General features: G+C 48.3%; 1 protein-coding gene across 5 annotated transcripts in view; it reads right to left on the bottom strand.

The window, feature by feature from the left end:
• Positions 1 to 448: 448 nt before the first annotated feature.
• Positions 449 to 20,762, bottom strand: part of LOXL3 (lysyl oxidase like 3) — a 330,073-nt gene continuing 309,759 nt past the window's right edge. For all 5 annotated transcript variants that reach the window (XM_069203048.1, XM_069203150.1, XM_069203233.1 and 2 more), the window contains 3 exons: positions 18,960 to 19,096; positions 6,327 to 6,438; positions 449 to 4,179 (listed from right to left, as the gene is read on the bottom strand). In XM_069203048.1, coding sequence (XP_069059149.1) covers positions 4,106 to 4,179; positions 6,327 to 6,438; positions 18,960 to 19,096 — 323 coding nt within the window. In that variant the 3' untranslated portion in view covers positions 449 to 4,105. The remainder of the gene's footprint in view (positions 4,180 to 6,326; positions 6,439 to 18,959; positions 19,097 to 20,762) is intronic.

Genomic DNA, 20,762 nt, shown 5'->3' with positions numbered 1-20,762 from the left:
AGGGAGTAACTGTGCCTCTGCCACAGATCTCCTGCGGACAACCCTGTTCTTTCTGGCTGCTGGTTCTGGGGGATGTCTTAGTTGTCAAGTCACAGGACGGGGTGCAGAGAACCGTGGTCCTTGACGTTGTTTTTCCAGGTGTCTTACAAGTATCCTCCCTTTCCAATGTCCGGTACCCTTCGGTTGCAGAAGTTTGGACCTTGGGCAGGCGCTACCAATGACTTCTATTCCCATTTTTGTTTCCGAGTGAAGACCCTAAAACAAACCCTTGGTAGTTCTGGCCCATTTACCGCCTAGGTGTTCAGGTCACCTACATTTTTGCATTCACTCTCCACTTGGGAAAATGAGGGGCCTCCTCTTAGCGTTAAACCCTGAATCGGCAACAAGCGTGTCACTTCAACAACAATCTATGATGAATCAGTGGCCCCTGGAGTAAACAAAACATCACCAGATTTGATGACTTTATTGTGTCAAAAATATAAACATTGGTGTTTTTTAATGAAACGACATTCAATTTGTAAAATAATTTCTAAAATACCCTGGTGACAGCAACACAGTGGAGAGTTTCAAGGACAAACTGTCCGGTTTGTGCTTTGTCTACGAGTGTAGAACGTATTCTTTTCCCGGTTGTCCAAACTATCCGTAGATGCAGGCTCCCTCCCTCTCCGCGAAGCTTTTTGCAGAACTGTTGGGTATAAAGGGAGGAACCCAGCTGGGGAAGGGGATCTTGGCAGCGCTCCTGCAAATCTTTTAGACACTTCGGAGGAGGTTGAGCAGATTACCTCCAGGTTGAAGGATAAATGCTGCCATCTTCTTCCGCCATTCTTCCATTTAACATGACAAGCTTCTTTTTCTCCTCAGTGGTTGCAATTTGAGACAGGAGGTGGGTTTGGTTCCTTCTGCTAAGTCTGTTCAGCGAGCCAAAACCTTTACATATAGCACCATGAATATAGGGTCCAAGAAGTGAGTACCATTGTCTTGAGATCATTCAGAGAACTTTGGCCAAAGCATGAAGCAGGTAGTTGGTGTGGTTTAGACATATTGAGGCCATGTTTCAACCCAGGGGTGACTAAATACTTGAATATACCCGATGGCATTCACTTCCACAAGGAATAACCCCACAACACACTGCTTTCTTAGGCTTGTGTTCACTCAGCTTTAAGTACCTCCAGAGTTCTTGATCTTCAAAAAATTAATGCATTAACAATTCTGGCTGTGGCCATCCATGGCTTGGGAAACAAGAATATAAGCCCCTGATCTGAGGTAGCCATGACTGGAGGTGGAGCATGGCCTAGGGTGGTCTGGATGAGAGATGGAGCGTAGGTTTACTTAGGACGAGAGATCGAGCACTCACCCATGGATCTGGAGACGGAACCTGGGTGGTCTGGTTTAGAAATGGAACACGGGCTCAGGAGTTGTGATTAGAGCTGGAGCAAGAATTCATGTGATTGTGATTAGACAAAGAGCATGGGACCATGTGATCCAGATTAGAGCATGGTCTTGTGTGACCACAATTACAGAGAGCATGCATTCATCTGATCACAGATACAAACAGCATGGATTCATGGGAGGACAGCGTTAACTTGGGTGATCATGGTCAGATATACAGCATGGACTTGTGATATCACGATTAGAAAGACCATGGATTCATGTGATCATGATTAGAGAGAGAGAGTTAACTTATGTGATCATAATTAGGGATAGAGATTGGGGGATCTGATATTGACTAAATGTAGAGCATAGACTAGTGATATATTGATAAGAGATGGAACATGAATTAATTTGATCATGATTGGAGATAGAGCTTGGACTTGTGATATCACGATTAGAGATAGAGCATGGATTCATGTGATCACAATTAGGTAGAGAGTACGGATTCATGTGATCATGATTAGAGATAGAGCATGGATTTATGTGATCACAGTTAGAGAGTATAGATTCATGCGATCACGATTAGAGATAGCATGGATTCATGTGGTCATGATTAGAGATAAAGCATAGACTTTGTGATACAACGATTAGAGATAGAGCATGGATTCATGTGATCACAATTATGTAGAGAGTACGGATTCATGTGATCATGATTAGAGATAGAGCATGGATTTATGTGATCACAGTTAGAGAGTATGGACTCATGCGATCATGATTAGAGATAAAGCATAGACTTTGTGATACAACGATTAGAGATAGATCATGGATTCATGTGATCACAATTAGGTAGAGAGTACGGATTCATGTGATCATGACTAGAGATAGAGCATGGATTTATGTGATCACAGAGAGTATGGATTCATGCGATCACGATTAGAGATAGAGCAGAGACTTTGTGATACAAAGATTAGTGATAGATCATGGATTCATGTGATCAGAATTAGAGAGAGCATGGATTTGTGTGATCACAATTAGAGATATAGCATAGATTTGTGTGATCATGATTAGAGGTAGAGCATGGACTTGTAATGTCACAATTAGAGTGCATGAATTCATGTGATCACGATTAGAGATAAAGTATGGATTAGTGATGTCACGATTAGAGATACATCGTGGATTTATGTGATCACAATTAGAGAGTATGGATTCATGCGATCACGATTAGAGAAAGCATGGATTCATGTGATCATGATTAGAGATAAAGCATAGACTGTGATACAACGATTAGAGATAGAGCATTGATTCATGTGACCACAATTAGAGAAAGAGCACAGATTTGTGTGATCATGATTAGAGATAGAGCATGGACTTGTAGTGTCACAATTAGAGGGAGTGCATGAATTTATGTGATCACGATTAGAGATACAGCATGGATTCATGTGATCACAATTATAGATAGAGCACAGATTTGTGTGATCATGATTAGAGATAGAGCATGGACTTTGTGAGCCAACGATTAGAGATAGAGCATGGATTCATGTGATCACAATTTGTGATCACATGAATCCATGCTCTCTCTCTAATTGTGATCACATGAATCCATGCTCTATTACTAATCGTGATATCACAAGTCCATGCTTTGAGATACAGCATGGATTTTTTTATCACAATTAGAGAAAGCATGGATTTGTGATCACAATTAGAGAGTATGGATTCATGCAATCACGAGAGAGGGAGCATGGATTCATGTGATCATGATTAGAGATAAAGCATAGACTGTGATACAACGATTAGAGATAGAGAATGGATTCATGTGATCACAATTAGAGATAGAGCACAGATTTGTGTGATCATGATTAGAGATAAAGCATAGACTTTGTGATCCAACGATTAAAGATAGAGCATGGATTCATGTGATCACAATTATAGAGAGCATGGATTCATGTGATCACAATTAGAGATAGAGCACAGATTTGTGTGATCATGATTAGAGATAGAGCATGGACTTGTAGTGTCACAATTAGAAAGAGTGCATGAATTTATGTAATCACGATTAGAGATAGAGCATTGGTTCATGTGATCTTGATGAAGTGTACCTTGGCTTGGGTGGCCTGCACAAGAGACGGAACGGTGGCCGGGTCAGGAAATTTAGTGATGGAACTTGGACTGAGTTGGTTCAATCAAGAAATGGTTGGAGCACAGTTGTAAAGGTCTGGAGATAGAATAGTGCATTTGATGGTTAAGACGACATATTACTACAACCACAAGCAACGGCATAAAATCTAGAACACATATCAAATGAAGGGATAAGCGACGGATCAAGTTTTGACTTGTCAGGACAGAAGGCAGAACGTAGGCGCTAGAGACAGGGAACACAGTGGAACATGGGCCTTTGTGCAGTGCAAGAGGCTCCCTGAGAATGAGGAATCTAGGACCTGGAGTGGAACATGGGCTCAAGCAGCAGACACTAGAACCTTTCCACCCACTGCACGTGCTCCACACTTTGGCCTTTTGGTGAGGAGCAGCGACTGACTCAATGTGCCCTGACTGTGTGTTGACCTATAGATGGCAGGTGGCTGATGGCTGATTCCTGGTGGCAGATGGCTGGTGTATGAGGCCATCCTTTAGTGAGCAGGATAGAACCTGAGGAAGGAGTATGATGTGGGGAGCAGGCCGGTGTGCTCTGGAGCCAGGAGTCAGAGATGACTGCAGTAGATGAAAGTAGACAATCTTGTTATAATATCTGGTTATTGAGCTGTCCCGGGTACTGCTCGAATCGCTTGTTTGCTTCTTCGCTGAAGGCGTCACCTATGAAAGCAAATTGGAAAAGCAGAATCAGGTAGTGGTCACTAAAGCATGAGCCCCACCAACCTTTACCTGAGGTCACCTCCCAACCTAACATCTGCCAATGCACCTCAGCCCTGGCATGTACCATGAGGATACGTGCACAGCTCTGGAATGTACCATGAGGATACATGCACCGCTCTGCTAATGCACCTCAGCCCTAATAGGTACCATGAGGATACATGCACCGCTCTGCCAATGCACTTCAGCCCTGGCATGTACCATGAGAATACAGGCACTGCTCCGCAAATGCACCTCAGCCCTGATAGGTACCATGAGGAGACATGCACAGCTCTGCCAATACACCTCAGCCCAACATGTACCATGAGGATATGTGCACAGCTCTGCCAATGCACCTCAGCCCTGGCATGTACTGTGAGGATATGTGCACAGCTCTGCCAATGCACCTTAGCCCTGGCATGTACCATGAGGCTACATGCACAGCTCTGCCAATACACCTCAGCCCAACATGTACCATGAGGATACATGCACTGCTCCGCCAATGCACCTCAGCCCTGGCATGTACCATGAGCATACATGCACAGCTCTGCCAATGCAGCTCAGCCCTGACATGTTCTAAGAGTATACATGCACAGCTCTGCCAATGCACCTAAGCCCTGATAGGTACCATGAGGACACATGCACAGCTCTGCCAGTGCACCTAAGCCTGAGACATACCATGAGGATACGTGCATTGCCCTGTTGATGCACCTCACCCCTGGCATGTACCAGGAGGATACATGCACAGCTCTGCCAATGCACCTCAGCACTGACATGTACCACAGGCATATGCACTTCAGCCCTGACTTGTCGCACTCACCGCTAACCATCTTCCATACCTCAACCCTGACCTCTAACTCACCGCTGCTCATCTTCCGTACCTCAGCCCTGACCTCCCGTGCTCACCGCTGCTCATCTTCAGTACCCCAGCCCTGACCTCTAACACTCACCGCTGCTCATCTTCCGTACCTCAGCCCTGACCTCCCGTGCTCACCACTGTGAGAAGTCAGGGCGGATGAGCAGCAGTGAGAGTTAGAGGTCAGGAGTGAGGTACGGAAGATGAGCAGCGGTGAGGGCGAGAGGTCAGGGCTGAGGTACTGAAGATGAGCAGCGGTGAGTGTTAGAGGTCAGGGCTGAGGTCAGAAGATGAGCAGCAGTGAATATTAGAGGTCAGGGCTGAGGTCAGAAGATGAGCAGCGGTGAGTGTTAGAGGTCAGGACTGAGGTCGGAAGATGAGCAGTGGTGAGGGCGAGAGGTCAGGGCTGAGGTCGGAAGATGAGCAGTGGTGGGGGCGAGAGGTCAGGAGTGAGGTCGGAAAAAGATGAGCAGTGGTGGGGGCGAGAGGTCAGGAGTGAGGTCGGAAGATGAGCAGCGGTGAGTGTTAGAGGTCAGCACTGAGGTATGGCAGACGAGCTGCGGTGAGGGTGAGAGGTCAGGGCTGAGGTCAGAAGATGAGCAGCAGTGAATATTAGAGGTCAGGGCTGAGGTACGGCAGATGAGCAGCGGTGAGGGTGAGAGGTCAGGGTTGAGGTATGGCAGATGAGCAGCGGTGCGCTCACTATGGACTACGGTGCAAGGGCGCCTGCGTTGATGCTAGGCAGCCAAAGGCATCCAGTGCAGCGGGAGGGAACAGAAATGCATCGTATTTTGTAGATATGGCGCATTCCTTCCCTTGCCTTGCTGCGCAGGACAGGGCCGCAGGGTCCCTTGTGCACTGCTCTGCGCCACTTTATTGTACATATGTCCCAGAGTTTACCTGCTGCACCTTAAGGGATAACCATTTCCCACAGTTACACAACCCTCAGCTCATTCGGTATAGGCGTCCTTGCTCCCTGGAGTATGCCGACTAGACCAGGAGTGAACGTTTCTCCCTCCTTGGACTAAACCTGGGGACATTTTGCAGACACTGTTCGGCTCCTGTGTTCCCCCCAGGGCTACAGAAAGACCCTAAAACTCACTTATTCTCTAAAAGCTGCCCCTTCTTGGCCACTCACAGCTTTGGCACTTCTACACTTGCAGGATTGCAAGCTAAGGTGAGCTATACAAATGCACCAATCAGTGATGCACCAGGGTACCCTGGCCAGAGGTCACCGCACCTCGTGTCCACTTACCTATGTGGCAGTTGTGCACCCAGATGCGGTGCCCATCGTACTTGCAGTTGCACTTCATGGCGTTGTTGGTGAAGTCACTCTCGGCCACCTCGAAGTTGGGGTTGATGACAACCTGCGGAACAGAAGAGAATTTGTGAAGTATCAAGGACCGAGCTGTCAATCACAGGTGAGTTCAGGGGCTGCAGCATGATGGGCTGCTCCGGTGCAGCGCAGAGCCCAGGGTCGCTTTTATGTGTCTACAGGGCATTAACCTGATATTAGTGCTTTAAATTCAAACATTACAGCTCGGAAATAGTGTGCAGGGTCTGCCTCTTCTGTTCAGTGCTGTCTGGAAGGAGAGCAGTAACTGGGAGGAATACTCGGTTGAGTGAATTCACTTTATGCACTGTAGACGCATAAAACAGGCACTCGATTCTGCTTTGTATTAGCGCAGCCCATCATCCTATGGCCACAGGTGCATAAAACAGGCACTTGATTCTGCTCTGCGCTAGCATAGCCCATCATCTTGTGGCCCCACGTGCATAAAACAGGCACTTGTCTCTGCGCTAGTGCAGCCCATCATCCTATGGCCCCAGGTGCATAAAACAGGCACTCAGCTCTGCGCTAGCGCAGCCCATCATCCTATGACTCCAGGTCCATAAAACAGGCACTCGGCTCTGCGCTAGCGCAGCCCATCATCCTATGGCCCCAGGTGCATAAAACAGCCACTTGGCTCTGCGCTAGCGCAGCCCATCCTATGTCTTCAGGTGCATAAAACAGGCACTCAGCTCTGAGCTAGTGCAGCCCATCATGTTGTGGCCCCAGGTGCATAAAACAAGCACTCGGCTCTGCGCTAGCATAGAGCATCATCCTATGGCCTCATGTGCATAAAACAAGCACTCTGCCCTGCGCCAGCGCAGCCCATCATCCTGTGGCCTCAGATGCATAAAACAGGCACTCAGCTCTGCAATAGCGCAGCCCATCATCCTATGGCCACAGGTGCATAAAACAGGCACTTGGCTCTGCGCTAGCACAACCCATCATCCTATGGCTCCAGGTGCATAAAACAGACACTTGACTCTAAGTTAGTGCAGCCCATCATCCTATGGCCCCAGGTGCATAAAATAGGCACTCGGCTCTGCGCTAGCACAGCCCATCATCCTAAGGCCCCTGGTGCATAAAAAAGGCACTTGGCTTTGCCCTGTGCTACTGAAGCCCATCATCCTATGGCTCCAGGTGCATAAAACAGGTGCTCAGCTCTGCGCTACTAAAGCTCATCATCCTATGGCCCCAGGTGCATAAAAGAGGTGCTCAGCTCTGCGCTAGTGCAGCCCATCAACCGATGGACCCAGGTGCATAAAACGGGTGCTCTGATCTGTGCTAGCGCAGCCCATCATCCTACGGACCCAGGTGCATAAAACAGGTGCTCTGCGCTACTGAAGCCCATCATCCTATGGCCCCAGGTGCATTAAACAGGTGCTCAGCGCTGTGCTACTGAAGCCCATCATCCTATGGCCCCAGGTGCATAAAAGAGGTGCTCAGCTCTGCACTAGTGCAGCCCATCATCCTATGAACCCAGGTGCATAAAATGGGTGCTGTGCTCTGCGCTAGGGCAATCCATCATCCTATGGACCCAGATGCATAAAACGGGTGCTCTGCCCTGCGCTAGCGCAGCCCATCATCCTATGGCCCCAGGTGCATAAAAGAGGTGCTCAGCTCTGCGCTAGCGCAGCCCATCATCCTATGAACCCAGGTGCATAAAATGTGTGCTCTGCTCTGCGCTAGGGCAGTCCATCATCCTATGGGCCCAGATGCATAAAATGGGTGCTCTGCTCTGTGCTAGGGCAGTCCATCATCCTATGGGCCCAGATGCATAAAATGGGTGCTCTGCTCTGCGCTAGGGCAGTCCATCATCCTATGAACCCAGGTGCATAAAATGGGTGCTCTGCGCTGCGCTAAGGCAGTCCATCATCCTATGGACCCAGGTGCATAAAACGGGTGCTCTGCGCTACTGAAGCCCATCATCCTATGGCCCCAGGTGCATAAAACGGGTGCCCTGCTCTGCGCTAGCACAGCCATCATCCTATATCCCCAGGTGCATAAAACAGGTGCTCTGCAGTGGCGCAGTCCATCATCTTGTGGACCCAGGGGCATAAAGAATATGCTCCCGTGACCAGGACATAAGCAGTTTTTTGATCTAAGATGAAGTTAAACCAAAAAGCGTTCTGCCTTTGTAAATTATTTTGAACTTGGCGGGTTCTTGCAAATAAATGTTACAAACATAAAGGTACTTTATTTGAGTAGCACTGAACTAGATTACTTATAGACACCCCTCCCCCCCAAACGAAGGTAAGAACACACTATAGATATATACACAATAATATGTAGGAGTTAGCTTAGGAAACAACAAGCATTGGCATGAATTATAGAAAATAGCTAGGGCCCTAGAGGAGGGCCAAACCATATACTAAAATAGTGGACTGCGAAGTGAAGTCCCCCACCCAAGGGTATGGAGTAGCGAGAGGGGAGCTGGGAGAACTCGGGACCCCAAGAGGTGAGCACCTAAGTGACCCCCAGCGACCAGTAGAGCAGAGGTAAGTACCTGGTCTTCCCAAGGACTAACAAGAGGACTTAGAAAATGGATTGTGCAAGAACAGGATCAAACCAGAGGAACCCAAAGGTGGATAAAGAGGACCTGCAAAAGAAGGGGACAGAGTCCAGTCCACAATGAAGTGTCCAGGTGGGGCAGGAGCCACTACCCACCCTTCTGCGGATGAAGATCTGGGTCGACGGGGAAGGTGACCATCAGCTGTGGAGCCCAGGAGCTGCAGAGGAGTCCTTGGAGCGGTGTAGATGATGTCCCACGTTGGTCGCTGGATTGCAGATGGTCAGTGGTTAGGAGAAACACCAACAAGCTTGGAAAATGCAAGAGAAGGCAAAAGAAGAGTTTCAAGGCTAAGGTCCAGGGGACTCGACCCTTGGACGGGAGTCCGGGCTGACCCTCAGCAGTCGGGAGAGTCAGCAGAAGCAGTCGCAGCCCCTACAGGCAACCCACTGGCAGCAGGCACAGTAAGTTGCAGTGAGGTCCAATCAGCACACCTGGAGAGGAGTCCCACGCCACTGGAGCAGCAGAGGAGAGACTGTTGTTGCAAGGATGAAGTGCTGGAGGCCAGGGCTACTCGGAGCCTGAAGATCACCTAAAGCAAGAGACAACAAGCCTTGGTTGCTGCAAGAGTAGTGGTGCACAGGGGTACTGTCCTACTAAGAGAGGCAAAGGCTTACCATCACCCAGGATGGACAGTAGGCAGGGAGGACCAAGGGGACCACTCCAGAGCACCACCTATGAAACAGGATCCACGCAGTTCCAGAGAAGAGCAAATCCACACAGCTGGACGTTGTTGCTGTAGGTGCCTGCAGATGCCGGGAAGTGACTCCTTCACTCCAAGGGAGATTCCTTCTTGCTTCTTGATGCAGCTGAAGTCTTACCGACCCCAGAGGATGCACAGCAGGGGGAATGTTGTAGTTGCTGGAAGGAGCTGGGGAAACAATGTTGCATGGCAAGGTCTTCTCAGGAGTTGCAGTCTTGTCGGTTCCTGAGGTGTCCAGTTGTGGTTCTGGTGGCCAGGAGCAGAAGAGGGAGAGGCAGAGGCGTCCTGGTGGAGTCTTGCATGCTGAATCTGGGGACCCACCCACAAAGGACTGCTAAACAGTGAAAGGGAGTTTGGTCACTTTGCACAGTGACCACCTATCACAAGGGGTCACTGACGTTACCTGCCTTACCTGGCCACTCAGATGCTCCCAGGGACCTCTGCACATCTTGTTTTCAAGATGGCATAATCGAATGGACACCTGGAGGAGCTCTGGGCACCACCCATGGGGTGATGATGGGCAGGGGAGTGGTCACCCCACTTTCCTTTGTCCAGTTTCGCGCCAGAGCAGAAACCTGGGGTCCCTGGGCTGGTGCAAAATGGTTTATGCAAGGAGGACTCCAGATCAGCTCTGCAAAGCAAACTGGTGGTGAGACTACCCCTCCTAAACCTTGTAACACCTATTTCCCACAGCAAATCCTTTGTTCCTCCTTCCCCTGCTTGAGCAGGAGGGCTGAAACCTGTCTAGGGGCTGCAGCAGCTTGGCTGCCCGCAAACCTGGAAGACTGGTAGGAGAACTACTGGGGTGTCCTCTAAAGAGCCCCCGGAGTACATGGAATCATGACACCAATACTGGCATGAGAAATGGGGTATGATTCTGACATATTTGACATCCAATCATGCACAGGTTCGGAGTTACCATTATGTATCTGGACCACAGTTAGTGTCCAGTGCATTGGAACTGGAGTTCGTGGGGGCACCTCTGCTCATGCATGGGGTCCCTCACACTCAGGGACCTGTACCCTGCCCCTTTGGGCTGGAAGGGCCTACCATAGGGGTGACGTACAGTGACCTGGTGTGGTGACCTGTGGTGAAAGGGTGCATGCACCCTTTCACGCAGGCTGCAATAGCAGGCCTGCAGACACATTTTGCATGGGCTCCCATGGGTGGCACAGTACATGCTGCAGCCCATGGGTACCATATACTAGGGACTTATAAGGGGACATCAGTATGTCAATTGTGGAGTGCACAAAGGTCGTAGGTATCCAAATGTGGAGGGAGAGAGCACAATCACAGGATCCCAGTCTAAGTACACTGATAGCAGGCAAAAAGTGGGAGTAACCATGCCAAAAAGAGGGTACTTTCCTACATACATCTCCCTGTAAGATGATGATTGGCAGGCTTGTTGGGAAGCATGAGGTGACATCTTGTCTTTTCCAGTCATGTCCTTGATTAAACAAATCAACGTGCTCGACTGCCCGCTCTTCCTCCAGCCTTCCTGAGGGAGGTAAGCAAGTCCCGTGCCTGTGTGTGCCAGGAGCTATGAATCTGAAGGGGTTGTGGATGAAACGGGAGCAGGAGAAAGGTCATAAGCCTCAAATAATTCTTGAGGCGGGGGACATATGGTTATTTATTGACAGAGAGTAGAGTATTGGTAGGGAGTATTTTTAGAGATAAGATTTAGGTATAATCCCGTTGGACCTGGCGGTGAAGCAGGGAGACTTCTCTCCATACTCCTGAAAGTGATCCGCCTCCAACCACCATCTTGTCAGCATTAGCCTTGAATCTATCACAGCTCACAGGTATCCAGATATCTCAATTAAATGCCACAAAAACAGGGGGGCATATTTATACTCCGTTTGCGCCGAATTAGCGGCGTTTTTTTTTACGCAAATTCGGCGCAAAACTAACGCCATATTTATACTTTGGCGTTAGACGCGTCTAGCGCCAAAGTATGAGGAAAGAGCGTCATTTTTTTGCGTGAACGCCTTCCTTGCGTTAATGAGATGCAAGGTAGGCGTTCCCGTCCAAAAAAATGACTGCGACACAAATGCGTTGTATTTATACTCCCGGGCAAAAATCACGCCCGGGAGTGGGCGGGGCAAAAAACCCCGCATTTGCGCCTCTTTTTAACGCCTGGGTCAGGGCAGGCGTTAAGGGACCTGTGGGCTCAAAATGAGCCCACAGCTGCCCTCCCATGCCCCCAGGGACCCCCCTGCCACCCTTGCCCACCCCAGGAGGACACCCAAGGATGGAGGGACCCATCCCAGGGACATTCAGGTAAGTTCAGGTAAGTATACATTTTTATTTTTTTTATATTTTTTTGGGGCATAGGGGGGCCTGATTTGTGCCCCCCTACATGCCTCAATGCCCAATGACCATGCCCAGGGGACATAAGTCCCCTGGGCATGGCCATTGGGCAAGGGGGCATGACTCCTGTCTTTACTAAGACAGGCGTCATGTAAATGGCATCTGGGCGTCGTTAAAAATGGCGCAAATCGGGTGGAGGTGATTTTTTAGCGTCAACCTGACTTGCACCATTTTTAAGACGCCCTAACGCCATTTTCCCCAATGCCGGCGCTGCCTGGTGTACGTGGTTTTTTTCCACGCACACCAGGCAGCGCCGGTCTGCTAGCGCCGGCTAACGCCATTCAATAAATACGGCGCCCGCATGGCGCTTCAGAATGGCGTTAGCCGGCGCTAAACTTTTTGACGCTAAACTGCGTTAGCGCAGTTTAGCGTAAAAAAGTATAAATACGGGCCAGAATGTCTCCACATCACAACCGCTGCTCAGACTAAAGCAGTGACAGATGCAAGCATCCCTAAACCTTAAACCAAACCTTACGTTAAAGCAAACCTTAACTCTAAACACATCTTTTTTATTTCATTTATTTACCTTAACCGTAAACCAATAGCTATCCCAAACCTCCACTCTAACTGTGACCTGTATGTTAACCTAGCTGTACTGCAAACCTATCCTAACCCTTCAAACAACCATAGAGTAGCCGGACCCTCAACCCTACGATGCGTAAATCACTAATAATTGAAAAGGCATTTTTTATCCTTAGTTAAAGTAAAACTTTCTTTTTCTTTATTACTTTTTCTTTACGTGTGTTTTCATGATAGTTTCTTTTCCTCGCGTAATGCTGAATTTTAATCTTTGGTTTGACAAGAACGTTGTCCTTTCGTTTATGGGCTGGGAGAAACTGGCAGGCATATTTATACTTTTTAGTGCAAAACTGCACTAACGCAGTTTTGCATCATAATGTTTTGCACCGGCTTGCACCATTCCTGAGTGCCAGCCGGGCACCATATTTATGGAATGGTGCAATCCGGCGCAAAGGGTGGGCTAGCGTAAAAAAATGACGTTAGCCGGGTGGTGGTGGCAGTATGGGAGAAGGGGGTTTTGCAGCAAAAAATGACGTCAGGCAGGTTAGAGTAAAAAAAATGACTCAAACCAGCATAGCGTTATTTTCTGATGCAAAACCATCCATACCACATGACTCCTGTCTTAGAAAAGACGGGAGTCATGCCAACCCCCCCAATGGCCAGCACAGGGGACCACGGTCCCCTATGCATGGCCATTGCACGCAGTGCCATGTAGGGAGGCCCATTTCAGGGCCCCTAATGGCACTTTAAAAAATAAAATTAAATACTTACCTGTACTTACCTATACTTACCTGGGATGGGGTCCCCCATCCTCCGCTGTCCCTCTGGTGTGGATGGGGATGTGTCCCCCCACCATGGAAATAGGCCCAGAGGTCCCCTAGCGCCTGCCCTGACCCAGGCGTTAAATAATGGTGCAAAGCAAGCTTTGCACCATTATTTGACCCCTCCTCCCCCCCCGTGCGTGATTTTAGCATGGGGGGGATAAATATGGCGCTAAGGCCATAGAGTCATTTTTTTGCACGGGAACGCCTACCTTGCATCTTATTGTCGCAAGGTAGGTTTCCACGTCCAAAAAATGACTTTAACTCCATATTTATACTTTGGCTCTAGACCTGTCTAGCGCCAAAGTTATGGAGTTAGTTTTGCACCAAATTTGCGTCCAAACAAAATGAGACACATTTGGCGCAAAACACGTATAAATATGCCCCAGGGTTTTTGATTGAGGGGTGAAAACCCTTCACAAGCAATAACCACATTCCTTATCAGAATGAACCACTAAAGTCATTAAATTAACCTTTGCTTAACCCTCTAGTAGCTTGGGACAAAAGCAGCTAGGCTTAACTTAAAGCCAACGTGTAAAGTATTTCTGCAGCACACACACAGTAATAAAGTGAAAACACAACACAAGAGATCTACCACACCAATTTTGAAAAATAGAGTAAAAATAAAATAAGACCAAAACTTCAAAAATCCAATCAGTAGAACTGGGAATATGCAATTGTAAAGGTTTAAGTAAAAATAGTGCCAAGAAGCAGAACGCGCTGACTGTGGATATCTGGCTGTGATAGACCGGGACAAAGTCACAAGTTCAGGGCTGACTGTGATGGAGTGTGGGCTGGATACAGGGACCAGGTTAGTCCTCCTGAAAAAGTTACATTTTCAAAGTTCAGTGCGCAGAGTTCAAAACTTCAGGATTTCACAGGAGGAGCTCAACTGATGCCAGCCAAGGGTCCAGGACCTGGGGAGGCATCTCTTGGGGATCGGGAATTCACTCCAGCAGAGGCTAGCAGGGCTCACTCAGGTCCAGGTGCAAAATCATTTGAGTAAAAACATGACATTTCTATCTACTCCCAATCAAATGTTTGCACGTATTAAATGTAATAAGGTAACCCTGTGTAATCCTATGGGGGAGGTAGGCCTTACAGTAGTGGAAAACAAATTATGAGTTTGTCACTATCAGGGCATTTAAAACTTAAAAGTACTTGTCCAACTTTGTAATACACTGCACACTGCCCTATTGGGTGGTTAGGGCCTACTTTGGGATTGACATATGCAGGCCTGGCTGAAACTTGAAGAGTTTAACTCTGCGGTATTCTGCAGAGTTACATAAAAACTCTGTGAGATTCTGCAGAGTTCTGCTAATGGGTGGAAAATGCACGTTGCACTGCTCGTGCTCTGATTTTAGCGCTGGTAGAGCGTTTTGTGCTGAAAAAGCAGAGCAAATGGCACCACACTTTTTTGAGTTGGCTTTGCTGCCACTCGAGTCGAAAATGTACTCGGGAAGCAGCCCTATAACTGCGACCACTTGCGACTGCCCACATTTGTAAAACTATCGACTAATAATCATGCTTGGGGGTGACAAATCTTGCTTGCCCTCACCAGCTCCCATTCTGAAGCCTTACCTTGTTACTGTTGTCATCACGTTGCTGAAGCAGGAAAAAAAAAGCACCATGTGGCAAGTGGTGAAATTTGTCTGGAACTCCACATTACAAGAGTAACACGAAGCCGCCAAAGTTCTCCAATTCCTCTTGCCAAGTTGCAGTTCCGCCCAGGACTACTTATTTGTATCAAAAATTAAGGTTTAGGGCTGACAAAAGGTTTATTTTGTCAAATTGAAATGGCAGTTTAAAACTGCACACAGACCGCAATGGCAGATCTGAGACATCTTTTAAGGGCTACGTAAGTGGGCAGCATGAGCAGTGCTGCAGGCCCACTAGTAGCATTGATTTTACAGGCCCCGGGCACATGTAGTACCACTTTACTAGTGACTTATAAGTAAAAATGTTCCAATTGTGTGTAAGCCAATTTTACCATGTTTAAAGGAGAGAACACAAGTAACTTCGCAATGGTTAGCATTGGTAAAGTGCACAGTCTTAAAAGCCAAGAAAAACAGATTCAGCAAAATAGGAGTGGTCAAGGCAAAAGGTTTGGGGTGGCCCTGCGGAGAGGGGCAACTCCAGCATAGGCTTTACTCTGTAAATAGCAATTTAAAAAGATAAACGTGAATAAGTGAGCACCACTGATGTGGGAGCTACATCTCTAGACACTTCGTAGCTAGAGCAGATAGTGAGGATCCCATTTGGAGAAGTTGTTTTGCACAAACACAACATTTAACTAACTCTCTTCTTCTTGACAATGTATTAGTCCGAAGATAACATAGTGTGCTTTGAATGCTTGGATGTTTGACCTAGTGCTGACCTGTTTCTCGTTCTCTGTTGCACCCCATGAATAGTTTGCAGGCTTTATTTGACTGTAGAAATTGCTGTTCAAACTGGTTACTGTTTCCAGTGACTCTATGTTTGGTTTTCATTTGAAGTATACGTCTGTCTGACTTTCAGCACTTGTGCAAGGTGCCAACATTTGCAATGCAACAGGCCTTACATTTGCTTGAGTTAGAGCTCTTGGCATTGTAAATTCACAACTGGAGTTTTTTTGCCACATAAATTGGTCAACCCTGCCTCATAATTTCGTCTTTTCTTGCCATAAAATCCCAGTGGCCCAGCATTTAACTAAAGCACTTCCATTTACCTTCTTCCTCTATCTGCAGCAAGAAATGAAAACGTTGTCATTTAGCGTCCTAATTTAAATCTGCCATGCCAATAGAATACCACTTTCAGCACCCACCATGAGAGGTGCTGGCTGGCTAACGCAATTCCCAAAACAAGACTCTAGACAGCCACAGAGGAGAAGTAAACTAGAAGGATCACCCAAACGTATAAAGAGTGTTCAGACATTCATAGTGTAATAGCGATGTTAAGTTGGCCTGAATCATGGTCATAATTGTAATAAGGAGAGATTATTCAAACATATACAATTATCATATAAACCTTTATCAAAAAGATTTTTTTTGCATTAGACTGTAATGCTCAAAACAGCCCCTAGGGGGCACCATAACAAAAATATAATTTGTAAGAAACACAGTCACGAACCCATATTGTTAGCCCGTAGAGGGCATAACCCCATGAAACAACAGGAGAAAGTAACGCAGTGTAACCACATACTTAGCCCCTACAGGGCATTTTTAGGGCTAGCAGGCCTACTGCAATGATACAAACAAGGCCTTTAAAGCGCATCTTCTCCCAGCTGCAAAACAAGAGTAGTAGCCATGAGTAAGCTTAAAAGACCCTCAATGGTGAGAGGGGTTATTATTTTGGGGTCCGCACTCACCAAGTGTGGGGACCCAGAGATGATGTAGACAGAGGGGGTGATTCTGACCCCGGCGGTACTAGACCGCCGGGGCCAGGGTCGGCGGGAGCACCGCCAACAGGCTGGCGGTGCCCCGCAGGGCATTCTGACCGCAGCGGTTCAGCCGCAGTCAGAAGAGGAAAACCGGCGGTCTCCCGCCGGTTTTCCGCTGCCCTTCTGAATCCCCCATGGCAAGCTGCGCCGCCATGGGGATTCAGACACCCCATACCGCCATCCTGTTCCTGGCGGTTCGCCCGCCAGGAACAGGATGGCGGTATGGGGTGTCGTGGGGCCCCTGGCGGCCCCTGCAGTGCCCATGCCAATGGCATGGGCACTGCAGGGGCCCCCGTAAGCGGGCCCCACTTTGAATTTCACTGTCTGCATTGCAGACAGTGAAATTCGCGACGGGTGCAACTGCACCCGTCGCACCTTCCCACTCCGCCGGCTCCATTCGGAGCCGGCTTCCTCGTGGGAAGGGAGTTTCCCACTGGGCTGGCGGGCGGCCTTTTGGCTGTCGCCCGCCAGCCCAGTGGGAAACCCAGAATCACCGCAGCGGTCTAATGACCGCGGAGCGGTGTTCTGGAGGGGGGAACTCTGGCGGGCGGCCTCCGCCGCCCGTCAGAGTTAGAATGACCCCCACAATGAGCCCTTAGAGAGCATAACCACGTGAAGAAAGGATGGGAGAAAGTAACTCTGTGTAAATATGGGGCATATTTAAGAGCCCCTAGCACCACCGGAGAGTCACTTTATGGAGAGCTCCAGTGGTGCTATGCCCTGCGCTGTATTTACGGGGTGGCGTTAAGCTACTTTTTGTGGCTTAAGGCCACCTTGTAAAAACAGCCCCTTCACATGAGCACTTAGCGAGGAAGAGGCGTGCTATGGGTGTTGCTGTGGGTGTTCCACAGCAACACCCACTGCATTTTGACAATGCCCCAGATTTACGTGTTTTTGTATACTTGAGGCAGCGCCAAAATCTAATGCCACCCCAGAGTTGGCGTTAGCAAGGCGCAACAAAAAGGAATACTTTTATTCCTCCTCGTTTTTTGCTTTTTCTATATGTGCTGCATTCTGCATGATTATGTGCAGAAAGGCTTCCCTTCCTGCACATAAACAATCATTTCAAAATGATGCTTTGGTGCTTCTATGTGTGCTGCATTCGGCATTCATGACCATGTTTATTACAAATGCTATTTTCATTGTGATGCCCCCTAGGGGCTGTTCTATGCATTGCAGTCATATCAACATATTAAAATATTTGTGGTGCTGAAACTTGTCCCAAAATGCTTTGCAAGGCACAGTGGGAAAGCCAATACTACAATATTCACTGCACTTGAGAAAACTCAACCCATAATGCTTTGCAGGGCATTACTTTTACTAGATTTAGCCTCTGAATCTGTCTATAAGATTGTCCATGGATGACCATGGACTGTCTATCAAAGTCCATGGTCACCCATGGACAATTTGATAGACAGAGGCCATGGTCACCCATGGAGGGGGGCCGAAGAGCAACAAGAACTTATCGAAAGGCCAAACACATCGTTGACATGGAGTCAAGAACACAGCTTCAGTTTTAGAGATAATAAACCTTTGGCACTGTCCACCCCAGACGTCTGATCCCTGTTCTGTTGGAAGTGGTTACGAACTGAGCAAGTCTATGCAGGGGCCTCCATCACTTGCCTGGCAATCCTGGAGCGAGGTGAAGTGTTTATTTCACCAGAGTGGGCTGACAGGGAAAGCCTGGGTTAAACACTCTAGAAAATAGAGGACAAGTTACTTAAAAATATAATATTTAGTGACAAGCATCTTTGTTGATCAGAGCCTTTCTTCTGTTTTTAGAGAAGTGTTGGAGACCAGCAACAAAGGAGGCTGACATGCGGAGAAGCTGTGGGTAGACAAAGATGGGGTCCAAGGGCTCCCAGGCTAAAATGTCGTGAAGGAAAGAGTGTGTGTTCTGTAGTTCACAAACCATCTTTTCAAAAATAGCAAAACAAATAGGTAAGTAATGCAGAGGTGAAATAATCAGATGAAGGCCAACAAGCTGGGAAGGGGAGAAGAATAGACCACAGGAGACCGGGGTCTCGACAAGACCGCAATGGGTGTGATTTTTCAGTAAGAAGGTAAATGGAGTCTACAAATGTTGTCCACAAGGTAAGATGTAAAAAAGGAAAAGAGAAGACATGGGACCAGTGTGATCGCTTTGGACTCCCCTCACCTGCAAGATGTAGTTTCCAGGTTTTAGATCGGTGATGTCGATCCACTGGCAGTCAATGTCGTGCCGGTAGAGGTCCCAGCAGCCCACCGTGATGCCCTGCTCCCCGAAGTTGGCGCACTCGTACCGCTTGCTGACCACTGTGGAGAGAAGCGGAGGGTGAGTGGCTTCTGGGCAGACTGATGCCGACGCTCTTATGTCTCAGGATGGGGGGTCTTGGTTTAGGGCCATGGAAGAGGGCGATTGGGGCAGAATGTAGCTCTGAAGATGGACTCTCAGGTTTGGCCTGGAGGGTGGAGATGACCATCATGGGTCTCCCTAGGGTTTCAGTCAGGAGTAAAGAGGGTTGGTGCAGTCATGGTGGGTCTTGAAAGAAGGTTGGAACCTTGGAGTGAGACTGGGTCTTGGAGTCTGCATGTCCTGAGGGGTTTCCTCTCCCTTTTTTGCAGCTTTCCAGGCACAACTCACTCAGCATCTACTCTCTTAGCCATATCCCCTGCTGTGCCAAACTCCTCAGCCCTCCTCCTCGCTTTCCCACGAGTGGCCTTCTTTCTTTGCTACTCGTCAGCTCTTTGGCACGTATCTGCGGTTCTCCTCCTGTACTTCCCGCCTGCATCATCTCAGCTATTTAACACTCTGCCCTCCTTCTCTGCTCTCTCCCTCTCCACCCTGTTTTATCTCTCTCCTCTCGACTCTGCTTTTCACCCCTCTTCCACTTTTCTCTGAAATTTCCCTCTGCTCTTTTATCTTCATATGTTAGCGAGCAAGCTGTTTCCGAAGATCTTCCAAGGCCCTTGCTTTCAGTAACTCTTCCCTATCTGCCCAACCTATAGTCTGTAAGCTTATATCCTCCTTCCCGAACCGCTCAGTGATCTTCAGGTAGCGCACTGAAGGGCTCTCCCCTCCCCTCCACAGCGCCTCACTTGCACTTTACTCACTTAAGGAAGAATTTTGAAGCCTGGTATACTGAGCCTAAGGGGCATATTTAGACTTACTTTGCGCTGGATTAGCATCATTTTATTTACGCTAAACCAGCGCAAACTTAACCCCATATCTATACTTTGGTTCTAGACACGTCTAGCGCCAAAGTTATGGAGTTAACGTCATTTTCTGGACGTGAAAACGTACCTTGCGTAAATGAGATGCAATGTCAGAGTTCCCGTGCAGAAAATGACGATATGGCCTTAGCACCATATTTATCCCCCTGTGCTAAAAACAAGCACAAAGCTTGCTTAGCGCCATCATTTAACGCCTGGGCAGGCGTTAGGGGGCCTGGGGGCCATTTTCCATGGTCAGAGACCATCGAAAGAGCCCACTGGTGCCCATCCCTGGCCCCAGGTACACCCCCACCCACACCACAGGGACAGCAGAGGATGGGGGACCCCATTCCAGGTAAGTGAGGTAAGTACAGGTAAGTAATTCTTTTTTAATTACGAAGTGCCATGGGGGGGTCTAACTTGGGCCCCCCTACATGGCACTGTACCCGATGGCCATGCCTAGGGGACATAAGTCCCCTGGGCATGGCCATTGGGCTGGGGGGCATGACTGCTGTCTTCACTAAGACAGGAGTCATGTCCATGGGGTTTTAACGTCACAAAATGACGCTTGTATGATCAGAGGCATATTTATGCCTCTGCCTGTACTAGCGTCATTCTTTGACGTTAAACCCCCTGTTCCCCTTATGCCTCCCCCACCCGGCTAGCGTCCTTTTTAAAGACGCTATCCGGGCCTTACCACCGGCTAGCACCATTCCATAAATATGGCATCCGGCTGGCATCCAGGAATGGCGCTAGCCGACGGTAAACT

The sequence above is a fragment of the Pleurodeles waltl genome, chromosome 1_1 (genome assembly GCF_031143425.1).
Source record: "Pleurodeles waltl isolate 20211129_DDA chromosome 1_1, aPleWal1.hap1.20221129, whole genome shotgun sequence".
Taxonomy (NCBI): Eukaryota; Metazoa; Chordata; class Amphibia; order Caudata; family Salamandridae; genus Pleurodeles; species Pleurodeles waltl.
This window is presented reverse-complemented; position numbering and strand designations above follow the sequence as displayed.